This window comes from Rhinolophus ferrumequinum, chromosome 27, assembly GCF_004115265.2.
Source record: "Rhinolophus ferrumequinum isolate MPI-CBG mRhiFer1 chromosome 27, mRhiFer1_v1.p, whole genome shotgun sequence".
NCBI classification, from domain to species: domain Eukaryota; kingdom Metazoa; phylum Chordata; class Mammalia; order Chiroptera; family Rhinolophidae; genus Rhinolophus; species Rhinolophus ferrumequinum.
Window position 1 is genome coordinate 13,212,922 of NC_046310.1, and position 20,454 is coordinate 13,233,375.

At 34.8% G+C, this 20,454-nt stretch overlaps 1 protein-coding gene across 2 annotated transcripts in view; it reads right to left on the reverse strand.

Annotated features, from left to right (window-relative positions):
* WDR26 (WD repeat domain 26) overlaps positions 1 to 20,454 on the reverse strand; it is a 36,230-nt gene that overhangs the window by 13,560 nt on the left and 2,216 nt on the right. The window contains exons 2-8 of one of the 2 annotated variants that reach the window (XM_033099459.1): positions 19,980 to 20,079; positions 19,774 to 19,878; positions 14,006 to 14,142; positions 10,605 to 10,702; positions 9,355 to 9,511; positions 4,723 to 4,861; positions 318 to 458 (exon numbers count right to left, since the gene is read on the reverse strand). In XM_033099459.1, coding sequence (XP_032955350.1) covers positions 318 to 458; positions 4,723 to 4,861; positions 9,355 to 9,511; positions 10,605 to 10,702; positions 14,006 to 14,142; positions 19,774 to 19,878; positions 19,980 to 20,079 — 877 coding nt within the window. The remainder of the gene's footprint in view (positions 1 to 317; positions 459 to 4,722; positions 4,862 to 9,354; positions 9,512 to 10,604; positions 10,703 to 14,005; positions 14,143 to 19,773; positions 19,879 to 19,979; positions 20,080 to 20,454) is intronic. The other variant, XM_033099458.1, reaches the window with a different exon arrangement.

The window sequence follows — 20,454 nt, forward strand, 5'->3', positions numbered from 1 at the left end:
ACTAAGAAACGTAAAATCTTTTCTGAGGTAGAAAGTACCACACTAAATAGTACAAATTCCACAGTACAAAGTACAACATTCCTGAAAATACTTATTGATCATTCTTCCAAAAGCTCTATTATACGCAGCATAATACTTAAATTTATAAAACATCTGGACACTTGGGTTCCATTTGAAGAATTACCTTTTATAAGAGATACATTACGGTAATTTTGGGCGCATGGCTCTGTTCTATAGCTCAAGGATAAAGGTATAGTGAATGCGTGCAGCGGACTATGCTGTACTTAAAGGCTACACGAAGGATGGAACTTGCTCACTTGTACATTCCAAAGCCAAAGCTCAGAGCAGTCATCTGGGCCACACGCAACAAGATAGTTGTCATCGGGACTCCATGCAATATAAGAAACGCCATAAGCATGTCCTTCTAATGTTTTAAGCAGTTTTAGCAGGTGTGTATCCTAGGAGGGAAAACACAACTCAGTTAACGCCCATCTTAACGTCACTGTTTTTTATGCCACAAGAACTTCAATAGCTGTAAAGATGTACTCTGAAATTCTGAGGAAGTGTTCATAATTTCACCAATTTTCCCCCAACCGAAGCTCTAACAGCTTGCTTCATAAAAACTCGTTCATGTTGCAACATCTATTAAACATCTACTGTATACAAGGCATTGTGTAGTAAACAGAAATATAAAGATGACAAGGAAACTAAAAACAGGTAGGTATAGTAAGAACTACCTCTCATTTATTTTTTAAACAGCTGTAAGATGTAATTTGCGTACTATAAAATTCACCTTTTTAAAGTATACAACCCAGTGGCTTTTAGTATATTCACAGACTTGTGCAATTACCACCACTATCTAATTTTACAACATTTCCTATCACCCCAAAAGGAAACCCCATACTCATTAGTAGTTATGACCCATCCCCTCTCCCTACAGCCCCAGCAAACACTACTCTCCCTATGGATTCACCAACTCTGAACATTTTATATCAATGGAATCTAACAACATATGGTCTTTTGAAACTGGCTTCTTTTGCTTAGCATGTTTTCAGGGTTCATCCATGTTGGAGTACGTATCAATATTTCATTCCTTGTAATCACTGAATAATATTCTATTGTGTGGATAGACCACTTTTGTTTATCTCCTCATCAGTTGATGAACATTTAGGTTGTTTCCACTTTTTGGCTATTATGAATAATACCACTACGACTGTGTATGAATTTCTGTGCAGACCTACGTTATTATTTCTCTTGGGCAGATACTGAGGAGTGGTACCCTGGACCACAGGCTAACTGTTTATATTTTGAGGAACTGCCCAGCTGTTTCCCAAGTGTGTGCACTATTGGACATTCCCACTAGCAGGGCTACCACTTGTTCAGTGGTAATCAACATTAACACTGTTCACAAACAGTATCTCATTTAATTCTCACAAATCTAAAAGTGCTAAGTATTATTCTCCTCTCCCGTATCACACGGAAAGAGATCAAAGTTTAGAAAGGTTAGACACTTGTCTCTGTTTAAACGTGGGGATTTGAACCTGGGCTACCTGACTCGAAAGCAGATACTCCTGAGCTGTGCAGGATGAACTGGAGAGTGCAAACATGAAGTGACAAGTGACAAGGCTGTAAGTGAAAAGCCACTTAAGATTTTTAAGCTGGGGAATATGTGATACTCAGCTTTAGGAAGAAAACTCATACAACAATGTGGAAGATGAATCACAATGAAAAGACAGGATATGGACACACTTCAGAAGCTAACATAACAGCCAGAGTTAAGACAAAATGAGGTCCTAAACTCAGATAGGACTGCAAGAAGTCAGATAAAAATATACTTGGGACAAAAATTGATGCGACAGAACGAGACAAAACACGGTCAAAGACAACCTCCAGATTTGTTTTAGAGGATATGCATGAACGTGGGAATAGAGAAAGTGGGAATTTAGCCAGAGGTGGGGAAGAACAATGAATTAAATTTTAGACTTTGGTCTAGAGTTATTGACACCAGTTTTGAGCCTGGGGGGAAATTCTAGTGCAGTTACTTATAAGCAGAAAAGGGTCTGGAACTAGTCTGATTAAACTAGGTTGGGATTTTTTCCCCAGAAATGTCACTGAGAAATAGATGAGCTTACTGAATTTTGCCTCTTTACTGGGTCCTAAGTTTATCAGTCATCCAATTATTTAGTCCAAATTGCCACTGTTTTGACAAAATTAAATAGCTAATGCAACTACTTCTGATTCTTCTTTGGGAGGGGGTCAGAGGCACGAGCAATCTGTGTTAGATCACAGCACCGTGAGGCCAAATTGGCATCATTCAATAAACGAGTCAAGGCTCAAGATATCCCAGGAACAAACTTTCATTCACAGTGGTGCTTCAGAGCTTCACAAACATTTGCTTCTGAACTGATGACAAACTACTTTAGAAGCATTTAACTCAAAAACTAGTTGTGTCGTGGACTGTAATAAAAAAATAATCTTGTAAAAGATAAAGTTGAAAAAAAAATGAGGATATGCATGTTATATGCTCACAAGTCGTGTCTCTGTACTAACTTTGCAAAGGTGAAATACCATGTTCATGGAATCCACATAACTTTGTTTGGATTTTGACAGGGGGACCGTGCAAAATTCTTGGTTTTGGGGCAAAGGTAACAAAACCTGTTAGAGGAAACTAGGCAGTGGAATCCTATCAACTCAAATCGTAAGTTTCTCTATGTATTCTTTTTTCCTACCCATTAAAAAATACACACACAAAATACATATGTAAGAAGATTACTAATTTTCTTACAAGTTTTTCAAATAGTATTTGACATAACAAAATACCATCATACCAAACTAAAACCCATTTTATCTCAGATTGGAATATAAGCACTAACTCTGCATTTCCCAAGCTAACATAAAAGCCTTTTACATGTAACATCTCGTAAATTCTGTATAACCAATACTCTGACAAAAACTCTGGGAAATGCTTGCACACAAGTCTAAACGCCTTAGCAAAGCACACAAGAGCCTCCGTGACCTGGCTGCTACTGACTTTCTGCACAGCCAGGCTCAGGTGAGTGTTCTGCAAAGCTCCTTTGTTCTTTCCCCAATACTTTATATACACATATTGTATGATACTTATTTCAGTGTTGGATTTCTCTTTCTAAACTCTACATTCCTTTCACAGGGGTTCTTAACCTGACACCTACAAGGCATCAATCAGGGACAGAAACAGGGATCTTTGAACTTAAATGGGAGGAAAAAACACATATCTTTCTTTTCATGAGCCATGGGCTGAAATCCAGGGTTTCCTTCAATCTTGAATGCAGGTATTTAACAAGGTAGTATTAAGTGATATATTAGGCATATTAGTGTTACTATATTAGATATTATATTAGGTAGTAATAGGTGATTTTCAATAAAAATCTCAAATATTTTCACATATTACAGTTGTTGCATATATCTCAAAATATTATTTATGCTCATCACTACTTCAAAATTTTCGTAGTTATTAGAATATCTGCTGTTAGAATTTGTTATTTAACATATTAATAAAAAAGCAACATATTATTTTACTGTATCTTTTCTTGTACTATTTTGATAACTGTATTTCAATATAATCGGGTTTCCTTAGTAATGAACATACAATACATACTTGGGCTTCCTATGTGTTTTGGTTTGTATATTTACTGAGGAGGCATCCATTGGATCATCAGATTGCCAGAGAAGTGCATGATACAAAAAAAAAGGGTAAAGAATACCTGCTTTAAGGCAAAGAACAGCTATTTACCTTTCGACCTTCATAGTATATTGCAGGTACACAGGAATTGACACATGCTCTCAAACTTGATTCTCTGCTTTTTAAAATATTTCCTTCTACAGATCCTTGTCTTTTTTTTCCAACCTAAGAGCCCCCAAACTTTATCCTGGGCTAATATCATATTCTAATATAAATTTTAAAATCAGATTATTCACTTCACAATTTTAGGTGAAAGGCTCTGTAAACCAAATATTATCTCTTTAACCTGTTTGGAGTCATGTATTTTGTTGATCGCTTGATAAATGTTCAACTGGCTGAAAGAAATGGAAGTACTTATTTCTACAAATCTGCACATCACTTGGTTATAAACAAAGACAAACCTTCTTTTAGAGAGAACTTAAAATTTTAAATCCAGAATACAAACTTTTCATATGTATCACTGGACGGAGAAAAGGAAGGGAGTGTTTTAACAGAAGTTCAACAAATTACACAAGACAATGAAGGGTTTCAGAAGGCAAAATGGTAACGAGTCTTTTCTAACTTGTGACAGAATGGACATTGCATTAATCTGTAAACCATGTATTAACAAAGATACAAATTGGCAGAGACACTAATAGCGGGTAGGTCTAGGTAAAAATGTTCTAGGCTTTGAGTTTATCTTTGCTACTTACTAGTTGTGAAAGCCTGGACATTTAACTTCTATGTCAATTTCCTCATTTGAAAAAAGATTTATTCAGAGGAGTAAATTAGACAATGCACACACAGAGTTAGTACAATCACTAGCACATAACACTCAACAATTTTGATAATGTTAATCTAAATATATTATCTAGACAACACAGAAAGAGGCAAGACATGAAAGATGACAAAAAATGCTCTTGGAAAAACTACTTATATATGCATATTTTAAAAAAATACACTCAATCAATTACATTAAAAATTACCTCTTTTTGCAATGTAAACACTCATATTGGAGTACATACCGGATCAACTTGCCATATGATAACTGTTGTATCTTTTGATCCTGTTGCTAGTTTAGTGCCATCGTTAGAGAATTTACAGAACCACACTTCATTACAATGCTCTGTAAGTATCTGCTGAGTATAACATGGGAACTGCCTCCTAAAACAAAGAAGTCCACAAATAATTATTCTTTCAAAATAGATTAATCATAATGAAAAAGGTTAAACAACTGATAAAACTTCGAGGATCAAAAACTTTATGAATGCATTTGTAAATCTTACGTTTATATTGATATGTGAAAAAAAAGAAAATATCGTAACATTAGTCAAGGCAGTCTTAGGGTAAATCAGTAATCTAAAATCTGCTTCAGTTTAAAATTTATTCTTTTTCCCCCCTTCTCAAGATTAAAAGAGAGGTAAATTATCCATCACAAATTTTTCTGGTCTAATTAAGTCAATTCATATAAATAAAAATAACCCCAATAAATTTAAAAAAAAAATAATAATAAAAAATTAATAACCAGGGCTTCATGTGTGTCTGTATAAATTGGCTGGCATCAGGTTGTTTTAGAAGGAATAATGTATATTTTCATTTATATAAAAACAGCTAGGCATACCAAAAAGAGAATAGGCACTTCATTCAGACAAGTCTGGGTCATAAGCTTTAAAGTCTTTGGCAAGTCATTTAACTCCTCTGAGCCTCAGAGTATTTATAGAATTCCTTACACGAGGATGAAATAAAAGCATGAGATGGTGAATGTAAAGCATTTAGACTGAGTCTGATACTTAGCTAGTACTTCGTAAGTGGCAGTTGTTATTATATATTGACGGCAAGGAATTCTATGATTAACTTTACCAAGTTAAAGAGGAAAAAGTTATCATAAGAATGACCACTCTTCCCTTTCCAGTTTCTACACCAGCACTGTCTCACAGAGCTTTCTGCGATAATGAAACTGTTTTTAAAAATATATGCTGTCAAGTCACTAGCCTGAGAGGTAATATGTATTTAAAAATAAATTAAATTAACATTCTTTACTTAATCTGGCACACATGGCAAGCTCCCTTAACAGTTGGGTATTTGGAAGCAGCTTTAAACTTTCAGACTGTCTAACTATAAATTACTTTAATATTAAACTATTATTCTGTATTTGAACTGAAACATAACATGAGTTGACATTCACGAAGCACTTACTAGATATCAAGCACTGTGTTACACGCTTACTATGCAGCGTTGCTAATTCTCAAAACTACTTTGCAAGGCAAATAACATCCCCATTTTCATAAGGCTCAGAGAAGGCAAATAACTAACAAGATATAAACTGATAAATAACTAAACTAGGATTTAAACCTATGGCTGACTCCAAGGCCACTTTTCTTTCCAAATATCATTTTTAAATTGTATTTAAGACAACTGTTGGATAAAAATTGCAATCAAATAAGTACTTTCCATATCAAAAATAATTCCCCCCTCCTGTCAGTAATAATCACTACTGATGTCATTTATTCAGTGAGAAACACTTTATATCTAGGCATAAAATACACAAAAATTCAAATGGCCAAAGTTGAGCATAAATGCAAAGATACATCTAAAATCAGAGTAGCAAAATGTCCTTAAAAAAGGACTGATTCATAATCAAAACTACAGGACACAAATCATCCAGTCTATTGACAATCAGTTGTATCTGAATGTCAACGAAGTGGTGTTATGTAAATTGTCATTATTTTATCAAAACTTAATCTTTTAAAAAGACTAGTTAACCCCCCAGTTTATTAAAAGCCTAATGTTAGATGTACACAAGTGATAGTTTATCTGTCTCTGATTTCAAATATATTTAAAATTTTAGATGCTATAAAATATCTGCACCTTCCCAAATAAAACTAAATAAAATGTAGCGTTTTAAACATTTGAATCAAACTGAATCTTAACATTTTAAGTTTCTAAAACATTTTGTAATAATCCTTTACTAAAAAATTAATATTTATGAAGCTACCTGTGGAAACATCCTTCCATTGGTTGCTGGTGAAAAAAACCCCACAAATGATTAAAAAAAACAAACCAGGATTTAAAGAAAAATTATAGGTTCACTTAAGCATAATCAATTCTCTATTCTCCAGAGAGAAGAGAGAAAAGCTGGTATTTAATTTCAATGCTAAGATGGAACTTCTGAAGATAGTTTTCTAGTTTCAATGCTAAAATCTAGTTTCTAAACTGAGTAAAGCAAATCATAAAAAATATCAACTTTTCTTTTGATGAGCTCTAGATTAGTACGGCATACTAGGTATTAAATCAAATTCTGGTTCTATTTTCCCAGTTTAGCAATAAAGGGCACAACTCACTCTAAAGACTCTATATACTGACTTAGTTAAGCCTGACATCTCCCTCCTTAGTGTCTTTAAAATCTACCTTGAGAGTAAAAAGTCAAAGCTGACTGACTCCCGGTTTTCTGGCTTGGAGAAACCAAGTAGATGGTAGCCTTTCACTGAGATAGGGAGTTTAAGAGCAAAAGCAGACTTTCAGGGACAGGTGAGAGGAGAGGAAAGTTCTGTACTTGCCATGCTGCACTGAAGGTACTTGAGCAACACCCACATTGTCGTATCAAGGTCCAAGGCTTTGGAGATCAATTCTGTAGCTGTAGCCCAGACCTAGGAGTCACTAGAAGCATGCAAGTATATAATCTATAAGAGGAGCCTAAAGCGTAGTCAGGACTAAAGCCGAGTCTGGAATGTTTTTAGAACTCAAAGGAAAAGTTTCAAGGCAAAGTAGTCAAATGCTATAGAAAGGTCAAGACATAGGCTGGAAAGTAGCGAATGGATTTAATAAAGATGTTCCTCACCAACACCCGTCACAATTCTGGTGTCGTGTTGGCTGCACGAGTCCTAATGCTACAGAAGTGAGAAGGACAGGGAAGGACGTGGATATTGGAATGTATAGTGGGTGACTCTTTAAGTCGGCTCTAAAGCAGAGGTGGGGAGGGGACGGTAACTAGGAGGAGCATCAAGTCAAAGTTTTGTTTTGTTTGTAAAATGTTATAAAGCCCTTTCAATCCGTGGTTATCTGAAGAGCAAGAATGCTTTCATTCCTTTGTAAAACTTCAGAGCGCTTTCTACATAGGTTTATAGGAGGCTGATTCTTGATCTGAGGGTTGGAAAAAGTCAGACTACATAGTTTCTCTCATTTACTTTCCCAGGTATTGGTAGAGAAGTTAAAGCACTTAGGAAAAATGTAGGTCACACTGTCACAGATTTCAGTTTCCCAATGGGAAGGCAAGCTCTTAACATAAGGACACCTCTTGAACCAGTCTATCACAAATACTTTTCAGTGTATTCCACCAGCAATAAATTCAAGAACCAAAAGAAGATTTGGGTTCACAACTGCCTTAATTTTCACACTGATCTCAAATTTCCTAAGGAGGCTATGAAATATGAAACCATATAGTCTTTTAATCTATTATCTCCTCCTACCTCTATTCAATTAAAATGAAAAGACTTAAAAATTCTCATAAGCAAGTCAAAGAATAGTGTTAAAAGAGTAAAAAGGGATCAAGAAAAAGGATCTCTAATCACTTCTTGTAGAACCTTTAAGACGTGCTCCAAGTATTTACTCAATACTTGAAGATAAATAACACTTGTAATTTAAGGCCAACAGCTCAAATAATAATAATAATTTTTTATTGCCGTTGGGGAGGGTGAGGTGAGAACTCCACTACATGTGAAAGTAGTTTATGCACCTAAAAAATTACCTTAAATCATAGTGCATATATATAATTTTTATGGTTATGCAGAAGTTTCTCGCTTTTCCAAAGCTCTCACACTTATATACTTTTGTCTTTCCTATTCACGCTCCTTTCAGTAGTTCTTTGACGATGTTTGGCAAAAGAAACTGACCACATGTACTGCAGCTGCTCATATTTGGTTCACCAGACCCAAATCATTTCCTTCCTGGAGTTCGAAAGATTTCACAATTTGTTTTTCAGCATCTTAAAAATTAAAGCTCTGCTGTAATTTTGGGGATCATTAAAATAGTAAGGACATTTTTACTCAAAATACTCCTAACATCAAAAGTGAAGCCTGAATTCTTGCAGGTTAAATTATGTACATGGGTAGGTATAAAAACAAAATCCAAACCAGAAAGTTAATACCTGTTATTCTAACCATTTTTAGTTTAGGGGCCATCTCCTACTAAAAAGCATAACTTTCACTAGGAAAAAAGTATTTCCATGATCTTTATGGGCAGAAAATAATTTGGGCCATAGTTAAAATGGCCATAACATCCAGAAAGAGTCACAAGTGATCTCTGGCATCCAAGGACAGCAAACACTTGGCTCACTTACATTCCCACACAACATCACAAGTCCTTAAAATATGGCCAGATACAGAAAATGACCAATCAACCCACAGACAGAAAAGGAAACATAAGGTTTTCCAGCTTTAGTGTACTCGGTATGGTTTTATCACATAAACATACATACCACACAAATTTCTCTCAATTTTCAACTTCAACAGTTCTATTTTCAGTTGTGAACAAATGCTAAATCAGACATGAATTGTTTTATAGCTACAGGACAAAACTCTGAAAAGAAAACATTGTAACCAAGTTCAAGTAGAGACTATAAAATGTTAGCCTACTTCAGAATTTAAGAAGTTTCCTCTTACCTACTACAAACATGATCTATAAGCAGAGACACGGAGTCCAGATTATTATCAAGTTTGGTATTGTGATATAGGCACCGATCCCTTTGCAGTTCCACCGCCTGCCGCAGGAGAGTCTGTAAACGCCGTGGGGGAAGCATCACTGATGGTGGTAAATAGGCTTTAATATAATAAAAGATATTTTTAAAAAGAGAAAAAAAATTAAAAAAACAAAACAACATAAACTTTTACTTATTTAAAAGACATCTGCTTGTCTCCTGCTGCACCTGCCCCTGCCCTAATAATACTGTGTCCCTTAGGTAGAGCAGCCCTGGGCAATGTAACACATGAGTTTTATGGATGTTTGTCAGCAGCCAACAGATATGTTGCCACTAGAATGGAATATACTTGAAGAGGAGGGCTTTAATTTGTATGTGGATTTCCTAAAAAACAAATAAAACCAAAAAAAGCAAAAAATAAAAAGGTGGTGACAATGAGAAGAAAATCTAAAAATGATTGTGTAAGAGATGGAGACTATGCATCACTGAAAATATGACAAATCTCCACTTAACAAAGAGCAAGCCAAAGTGCTGGGACAAGCAAACTGCTTCTGATACCAAGGATACTGTAAAATTCAGGAAATAACTGGTGTTTTGATATTGATACTGATCTATTCTGATCCTTTAATGTCACATCCCTCCCCAACCACAGGCTTTTCTGATTCTTAGGCTCTCCATCCACCCCCACTTCAACATGAAAACATGAAACACAGAGTAATATGATTTAACCAGAGGGAAAGACGATCTTGTATACAAAAATGTGGCAGAAATGAAACCCCTACTCTAATTTGGAAATTATAGAACATATTTGGGGGAAGAGTAAAATAATTTACCTAAGAAATGTGGGCCTTACTATTGAAATCAACAAAATATTTAAAACACTTGTGGTCTAAAGCTATGGTTTACATATTTTTTTCTGTACCCATTGCACTTTCCCCCCAAACAAAATCTTAAGGGGAGTATCACTACACAAAACCAAAGAAAAGAGAACTGCTCCGGGACCAGCAGCCTCTCCCGACTTCTGAGGTTAGCGTCTTAGACGCCACGGCAGAGTTTGAAAACCTCTGATTTAACCTCTGTGTCTCTTAATGAACTTCCCAGCTCCTTTCCCCCAAATAACCACTCGGTAAGATTATGTCTAGACACAATTCTTCCTAATTGATTCTTAATATCTAATCCAAGAGAAAACACAGAAACCCAAAAATTAAGACTCACTCTGAAGTTTGTCTAATAGTTTGGATCGGGAAGCTGTTCCTTTGCCTTCCCATTCTGCTTTTGCACGTAGGTCTTCTGCATGGCTACACATCAGATACCTAAAAATATGACAGAGAAAGAACCAAGTATCAAACCCATTTCTCTGATTAAACATAACTGAAAACTACTGATTATACTTGGCATGTCTAGTTGTTATTAGTAAGTCGGTGCAAAAGTAATTGCGGTTTTTGCAATTATTTTCAACCTTTTAAACCGCAATTACTTTTGCACCAACCTAATAAGAAATATGGATCAAGAAGAAATTTCTAGAGTAGACCCAATTCATTAATACAATCTGGCACCTGGATATAATTACCAAAATGTAATACAACAGGAAGAGCTAAATATATATTATTATATATGTTGTCTCAATAGAATACATTCTTATATTTACTGTCCGTATCATTATCAATATGCAGCCCACATTGTGTGCCAGGCACTGTTCTAAGCAGTCAACATCTACTACTTCATTTAATATTCATAACAATCCTGTATGAAGTATGCACTATTTTTCTACTTTTATAAATGAGGAAACCAAGGCACAGAAAGCTTAAGTAACTGGCTTAGGGTTAAGAGGCAAAGTATGAATATGGTGTAATTGGATAACCATCCTGTGTCATCCTGTGATAGGTATGGCGATCCCAAAGCAGAAAATTTGGGAACTGTTTTATTACTCACTATATATGCCGGAAGAAAGCATAAACACTAAAGTTCATGGATTCTGGAGAATACATGAGGGCCCCCTGCTGGAAGTGTGGCCCTGACCTGCTTCTGGCTCTTCATAGAAGAACGGGCTTAAAAGTAAAAGAAGTGAAGGCATTATTGAAACATGGACATTAGACCTGGCAAGTTAACTCTCCTGCTCTTTTGTCTCATATTCTGTTCTCAGACCAATCTGTTCTTCTCACTTGTAAAAGGGTATTGAACAGGGTAGTGAGGGTCATATAAGATGGAGTATATGAAGTACCTGGTCACTAGCTGGTATACATGTAGAGCTTAACAAATGATCACACAAGTATCAGAAACCTCTGTTAACCTGAGGATCTTAATTGCATGCATAAAGCTCACTGTATTGAGCATCTAAATAATTTAATAGCCTCTTATTCAACAGCAGAACCACTTGCCCTCTTGCTATTTAGTATACAAAATGTCTTACCTGATGAGAAGAACTTACTCTTTTTTAACAGTATGAGTAGACTTAAAACGCCCTATAATAAGCTGGATATTATGAAAATTTCCCTTGTAAAGTAAGTTTTGGGGAGTAAAATTTATTATCAATAATTCTATGGAAAATTGTTTACTTTTTCAATTTTGCAAAAGTAACCTACAATTGTTTCTGTGCCCTTTTGAAAATATACATTATACCTTAAAGTTTTAAATGAATGTTTGTTTATGGCAAGTCACATGGTATAACCGAAAACAATGGACTGAGAGGAAGAAACCCTGGGTTCTAATGCCAATTCCACATCTTGTCATCTCTTGGCCATTTCCTTTATGTGAAATATTCAAGGGATAAACTTGATGAAGTTGAGTATGGAATAAAAAAGACATGATTAAATTGTATGTACTGTTACCAGAGCAGAGAAAAATTCATCATGTGAATGATATTTAGGTAAAACAGAAATCAGATACCTTATGAAAGAGGTAATCAGAGCAAGGTAAATAGTCGGGTACAATATTAAAATATCCAGCAGAATTTACTGTTGCAAGATGTGGTGGGTAAAGACCAATGCCTCTGGAATCAGTCAAACCAGGCTTTGAATCTTGGCTCTCTGATTTATTAGATATATCTTCAACTGCCTACTTCACTTCTCTGAAGTGCAGTTTCCTTATCTGCAAAAACCCTAAAATGAACTCTACACCTCTTTGGGCCTATTCTTTGAAAACTCACTATGCGTCAGATATTGTTCTAGATGCTGGGGCCCTATCATATAGTGACAACTGCTATAAAGAAAAAGAGTTAAAAACAGAGTGATGTGACAGAATACCTGGTGGGTGGTCTCAGGAGAGGACATTTAGGCTTTAAGACAAAGGGGACAGGCAGTACAAATACCTTAACATTAGAGTCACTAGACAGTAATGAATAAGAAAAAGGACCAGGGACCTGTGGGCTTGAGCAGAGATTTTGGATTTTAAGTGAGCTAGTAAAGCCAGTGGAAAGTTTAAAGAAAGGGAGAGAAATAAGATAATACATAGTTTTACTTATGTATTTCTGTGGCTGCTGTGTGAAATATGTATTGTTAAGGGAGGGAGAAGTATTTATGGCTTAACTAGGGTAGAAATTGTGGTGATGGAGAGAAATGAACAAATCTGGGATGTTTTGGAGTTAGGCAAATACATGTCAAAGTTAAATGATTTTTTTAAATGCAAAGATGAGTCAAGTTTTTTGTCTGAATGAGTGGGTAAAAGGTCTTACCATTTACTGAGATGAGGAAACCCAGAGGAGGAAGAGGTATGTGGGGGTGGGGTGGGTGGAGGGACAACTGGAATCAAGAATTTTGTTTTGAACATGTAACTATGAGGCACCAATTAGACATCCAAATGGAGGCTGTCAAGTAGGCTATTAGATATATACATTAGGAGGTCAGATGAGAGGGTGAATTTAAGAGCCACTGGCATACAGCCGTATGGGAAGGCATGGTAGAGTGAGATTACCCTGGAAGAGTACCACGTTTGCCCAAAAATAAGACCTTGGCAGACAGTCAGCTATAATGCGTCCTTTGGAGCAAAAATTAATATAAGACCCGGTATAATATAATATAGTATATAAATACCGTGTCTTGTATTATAGTAAAATAAGACTAGGTCTTATATTAATTTTTGCTCCAAAAGACGCATTACAGCTGACTGACCGGCTAGGTCTCATTTTCAGGGAAACACAGTATGTAGGCAGAACCGAGGGGAGGTCCAGAACCAAGCCTTTGGGCACTAAGGATTGATATGAAAATAAAATGACAGCGTGTATATTAAATGCTTAGCAAGGGCCTGGTTATAAAATAAGTATACATTAAAAAAGAAGTCTCTATGCATCAATACTGGAAACTTCATTGCTTATTGTTTTTACAGAATATTCTGTCATAGGATTTTTATAGATTATTAAATGACCTTTCAGTAGCAATACATATTTCTTCTTTCTTTCACCCACTGAAATATCTCTCTATTCTAATATAAAATGCTTCCTAGGATGACAAAAAATAGTTTGTATAACATATAAGTGTATCTATCCAGACAAATATTACCCAGGAATTTAGCAATATTCAGATCTTGGAAAAATATCAAAGAAATGTAACTTTGGAATGGAAACCTTGATAAAAATAAGAACCCTTCCATCAGCCTGGAGTCTGAGAACTAAGCTTCCTTACCCACTAAGAACATGAATGCGCTCTGTATTGTATTTCAGTGGCGTCAATTCACAGCGTAGAACCTGAAGTGCCTCCAGGACCTTGCCATCCTCCAGGTATTCCAGGTACTTCTGCTGCAGCAGCAAAAACTTCATCCTCTGACATGACAGAAAGCAGCAGTCAGGGGAAAAAAGTTGATGGAAGGTTCAGAAAATGTTTGTGCCTAAACAGAACAGTAGAAACCATTCTACTATGCCCTTTGACAATAACTTTTTATAAAGCTTTAATATGACTCAAAATATTTTGGTTTAATAGAGTCGCAGTAGATTAAATGTGACTTTGCTCAATTCCACATCTTAATAAAACTGCTTTGAACAAATAATCTTAAATTAGGTAAGATCATTAATGACCAAGGCATCAAAACAGGAAAAAATAAATTCTGCCCTCCACACATTCATCTAGAATTTTATTTGTTTGAAAATTTAGAGCTATTCCAAGTATTCTAAATTTGTTTTTTTAAGTCTGACTTTTTAACAATAGGGCACTGGGGGGCGGAAGGGGGGCAGGTTTATAAAACAGGGTTTGAAAAGATTGCAGAAAATCCAGTTAATGGAGGAATTATTTAAAAGCCACAACGTGGAAGACTAAGTGGACCAGGAAACAGAACAAGAGCCATGGGTAGACATTGCAGAGTGTCAGATTTGGACTTACTGAAAATAAGAAGAGCTGTCCAGCAAATGCACTAGAGGTTGGGGTGCAAAGTACTGAGTGTCCTATGACTAAAGTAGACAAGCCTAAGCTTGACGGACTCACTCTCACTAGGAGGCAATAAAGAGATGGCTACAATAGAAAGCTGAATTCCAAAGTCTTTAAAAAGACTCAGTATTTGTGTTTGTGGATTGGTAACAATCTGATCACGGATGCATTTAACTATGAAGCACAGACAATTATTATCAGCTCTTTCCCCCCCCAAGGATAAATCACTTCCAGCTTATTGTGAAGTACTTTCACATTTTTTTTTCTGAAATGTGCTTGGTTTTAGTATTTTTTAATGTTCCTTTACTCTATTATTTTACTTTTAACTTGAAAGTGATCATAACCTTAGCAGCTTTTTGCTAGAGAAAAGAGATATTTATGACTATCAAGCTTAGAATTTCTTTTAAACCTTAAACTTAATTAAGGACCACTACTTGGAGGTATTCTGCTACTTGTGGTGTTTAAGCCAACTGATGTAGGTAGAAAAGTTAGTAAATAGGAAATGTTAGTTGTATTTAGAGACTCCAAGAAATATAGTGGTAAATATCTCAAAACCACTTACTTTAAAACTATTAATGCTTACTTTAAAAACAGTGAAAATATACTAGTCTCAAAAAACGGTGTGGAGAAATTATTATTTATTTATGGAATTAATAAATAATTCTATTTATGGAATTAATAAATCTTGCTCTAAAAGATTTTCTATTAGGAAGTATTTAGAAGAAAGGCATAATCTACAAGCTTATAAAAATGGTTTCTTGAGAAAAACAAAAACAAACCCTCTCTCTCATGTAAATTTGGCATACATTTAAATACATCTTTTATAAGATTCACTGTTTATGTTTGGTAATAACCTAATCTTAAACCTATAGCTAAAGAACAATAGAAAAAATTTCAAACTATGAGCTAAGCTCCTATAACTCCAGAAAAATTACACTTACCAAATTTTACACATAAAGTTAGACTGACTAAATGAATATATCAGAAATAGATTAGTTACCAAGACGCCCTAAGAAGTATGTTGCTGTACATCGAACCTTAAGCTTACTTTTATGTCAAATAAAAAATACTTTGAAGTCCAGTAGGTGAAAAAAACTAAAGACAAAAGACTAAAACAAAACAATCAAAAAATCAAAAGGATTTTATATGTGAAGTTAATTCTGGATATTCTCACCATTTTATCTTCTGAAAAAAAAACTTCAATTCTTTATGAATGAAGAACTCATATTTTCCATTTATTAATATACTGTTAAAAGTTTCACTTCACATAGCATTTTTGATTCAAACTTGAGAATCATACTTAGTTGCAGATTTTTTTCATTTAAATGCCACATGGAGCTGGCCACAATGCATATTTCATTTCTTCACTAAATTTCCTTAGCAATTGGGAATTTGGGAGAAATTTTCTTTTTTTTAATTCAGGGCAAATCTTTGTTTGTTTATTTATTTATTGGGTATCAATCATTATGTCCTATGCACACCCCCTTCCCCATTCCAATGTGTGTAGGGACAGTGTCCCAAGGGCTATTCCCCCCTTATTTTCCCACCAAGATCCTGCTAGAACATGTTTTTCTCTTTCTATGGGCAGAGGCAGGGCAGGAGAGAAGAGGAAGGCAAAGTAAAACTATGAGGGAAGCCAATATAAACACGTTTTTCTGTATTCAGGGAATGCTATAAAAGCAGTGCAAGAACATTTCTCTATGAGTCATTTTACCCAGATTAAGACAAAGAATATCCTCAAACAGATATCAAATCTTGATGGGGTATATGGCAGTCACCAGGCTGCTGGCCAAGTACAGCTAACAGATTTGGTTGAGAAAGAAAATTTCATTCTCCTTAAAAACAGTTCAAGTATTTGACTGTCATAAGGATAGAGAATAAAACTGTATTTTACTTCCCAAAATTTAAGGCACAAAAATGCCAATATAGTTTCAAGAAAACAAACATTTTTCACAAATGATGCTAATTACTTACTAAAAAAGTTTTTAAAATCTGGCAAAATTGAAGTTTGCTGAGGTGAGGACTGGGCTTTCCTAACGGTTTTTAAAAAGACCATGAGCTTCTTAAATGAAGATTTTTTTTTCTTCTGAAGAGAAACTCTCCTTTCTATCTTTCCTCAACTCCTCATTTTTTAGATTATTTCTGGACTCATAATTTTGCAGCATCTTTGGGCACAGCAGTGTTTTTACTCTCTTTTAACTATCTAACAGAAACTTGAAATTGGTAAGTGACTAGGAAAGCTTGAAAAAGCTTACATTCACATGGTAAATCCAGCTGTTGCCTCCCATCCTACCCAATATTTGGACTGCTTCATCCTTTCCTCCCACATTACATTGAGCTCAGTGTTTAAGAAAAACTCTGAAGTTACGATACACAGGAAGTCTGGTTATCAAGGACAGCCTCCTAGCTAACTTAGTAGTGGTTCTGAAAAAGGTTATAACCAAGTTATATCAATTAAATGACTCAGAGGAGGGGGGAAATTAATTATATTTAAACCATGGTTCTCAAAACTCCTATTTGACTTTAAAATATACTAGTTATTTCTTATACATCAAGTTAATATTTGAACACTTCCACTAAGCATATTTCTATTAAAAAAAACGAAAAGAATCAAACATTTTTTAGACATATGAAAGTTTTCTACATTATTGATCTCAAAATACGCACCCAAATTCCCTAGACATGGCTAAGCATATTTGAACCCAAACTAAAGAATGTTGATTCATGAGCTCAGCTTCCAGAAAATCCAGAGCAAATTCTGCTATTTCTAGTAACTTGACTGGAAACCATTCTAAAAAAATGGTGGGGGGTAAGAGTGGGGGACACAGAGGAAAAGTGGATTGGGTTACTAAAAACATTCAGATTTAAAAAGTAAAATACAATTTTAGTCTAGACTAAGTCATCAAACGTGTTTGGCATACAATTAAAACAATTATGTTAAAAAAAAACCCCAAATAGTTGTCTTCTAAGGTATTATTACAAATTTATGCTTACATTAGATTATCTTCTGGAGATGGAGTGGGGGAGAGGAGTAAATCTAAACACAATTAAAAAGGTGAAAAAATGTTGAACTGAATCTTTAAAAGCAATTGATTCATCAATGCTTAAAGTGAGATAAAATTGGAACCCCTTTCTTTGTATAAATACCTAAACAGTTTGATGGCGTGAGGCTCAGCCAGAGATTTAATCTTCATCTTTTATTAGATCCTAGAATGTTCTATAGAATGAACAGGCTGCAAAAAGAAAGGATTGCTCCTTATTATCTACAACTACCTTTCTTCAGTTTACATGTTGCTTCTAATGAAGGTTTCTAATGAGATATAATCTAAATCCAACACAGAAGTCTCAAATTACTATAAACAAATTAAGAAAAAAAGAGGAAGTGAGCCTATTCATATTTTTACTACTAAAGTACAGATATAATTTGGGTGAAGTTTAAAAAAGGAAAACAATCCTCCAAGAGATCACACCCTTATTTTAAAATAGCCCATCAAGTTCATTATTATTACCATACAAGCAGTGCTAACTTGTTCAATGGGAAAAAAACCCCAATTCTTATTTGGGCCATTAACTGTCTTTATTTTAGGGTCACCTTCCATTCTGTCAGAGCTAATAATTTATGAAAAGCTGCCCAATTAAAATATACTGAGGTGTATGGGTTTTTTAAAACTCTAAATACACTGACTGGGAAAAATTTAGTCACTGGAAAATTTGTGATCCATTTGAACAGATGTTTATTTTAACATCTGTATTTTCATTTTTAATCTAAAACTTACTATGGAATTGATTATTCCATGAGTTAATTTATTATCAATCGTCTGATTCAACAGTAACTTAAAAATTTTAGTATTTTAAGTGTTTGCTAAATGAAAAAAGATAATACACTAGATCATCAATTTAAAGGAACCCATATTTGTTCATGGTTGTTTGCACCTTTAATTCACCTGAAGTCCATTATCTAGGATTATTATTGTATAAAATTACATTAAGAATTTGAAAACTCTTGCAATTAAGATTAAAAAAACCAAACCAAACCCAAAAAGCAAAACCAGGAGGTTCTATTAGGTTTACAGACAAAGAAAGAAAGATTAATGTTTGACCCAATTAAAAAAATCAGAAAGTAACACTCATTTACAAATATTTAACAAACAGCTGGTTTCCCTACTTCACTTCCTATTCACCCTCTTTCCCTCCCCCACCAGACAGGAAACTGCTTTTGACAACAAATGAATCAGCTAGAAGTTAAAAAGCCAGCAGCCAGCAGCCAGCAGCTGATTCTTCATGGTTTCCAATCACAAGCACTCAGGAAAAAACTTATCCCCTCCTCTCCCTCACCAACATCTACTGAAGAATTAAAGCCTACCAGTATAAAAGATTCATCAAGATTTATGAAAGAGGCTAACAGGTAAACTACTAAATAGATCTTGTTGGGGAAATAAGGCCAGTAAGCAGAGCCCAATGGTGAAATTTACATACAGACCACTGTATGTACATACAGACGAGTGATACATATTACACAAATTTTGACACTGTCAATTCACACAACTAGAATCCAAGAATGGAAAATGGTGAGCACACCAATGGAATTGGTTTGAATTAACCATAATTAAAATTCCCAAAGATTAAAAAATAATAATTAAAGTTTCAGCTACTTAAGGCAATACTGATATCCACACACCCAAACACATTGTTTACCAGCACATTGAGTATTTTAAATAATATAAAGGTACAATTTATCCTTTACTCCATAAATATACAACTCCTATTAATAGCACTGAAAGCATGATCTTTCAATATAGTTTTATAGAAGCTTAATTTATAAACTAGGTTCAAATGACACACTTCCTAAATATGGCTTTTAAAAATGCAAAACTCAAACTTAAATTATAAACACTCATCCTAATTTACAAATCTAATTACATGAAATTTAATTATTCTTAGGTCTTATCTTTTATAAGAGGCAGAAGCCTAGAGTTATCAATAACCTACTAAAATAAGCATAAATGTGAAACTAAGAACAAAAGTGTATTTACCACAATTATTCCCAACAACGTTTGAGAGATTTCAAGTGCGCCTCTTACCACAATAGCATGAGGAGAATGCACTAAAGGCTTTAGTTCATTCAGGTCATTTTCTGCCTGCAAAAATTGGTATAAAAAAAAAAACAGAAATGTCACAAAATGCACATCAAACATATAATTTTAGCAGCAGTCACACAGCTCTATATGCCCTACTTTACCTTATCCCAGTCTCCTTCCATGACATGATTTCGGAATTTGGTAGCAGAAGGATGTTCTAAACGACATCCTGACTCTTGCATGAGGAGATCAACAGTCTGGCTGCAGGAGAGATACAGTGTAAAAAAGACCTGACCAACTTTAGGGTTTACTCTTCCAAATAAACTAATGCCTATGAAAACAGTTGCCAAAGTTTTTAAGCTAACCTCATGATGAAGAAAGAAATAAATAGCTCTAATGTGCTTGGCTAAACAAACTTGATTTTTAAACTGCCACCTTTATTTATATCAAGTTAAAAGCCTTTTTGACACTAGAATCAAAATAAGTTCTTCCCACTTTTGCCATTTGATGCCTCAGAAGTTTAATGAAGTATAAAATTTCTAAAAACGTGTTGTAACCAACGGGTTAAATAAATGAAAAACCAGGATCTACATACTAACCATGTTACTACATTTCAAAAGACAAAAGCTGTTAGCT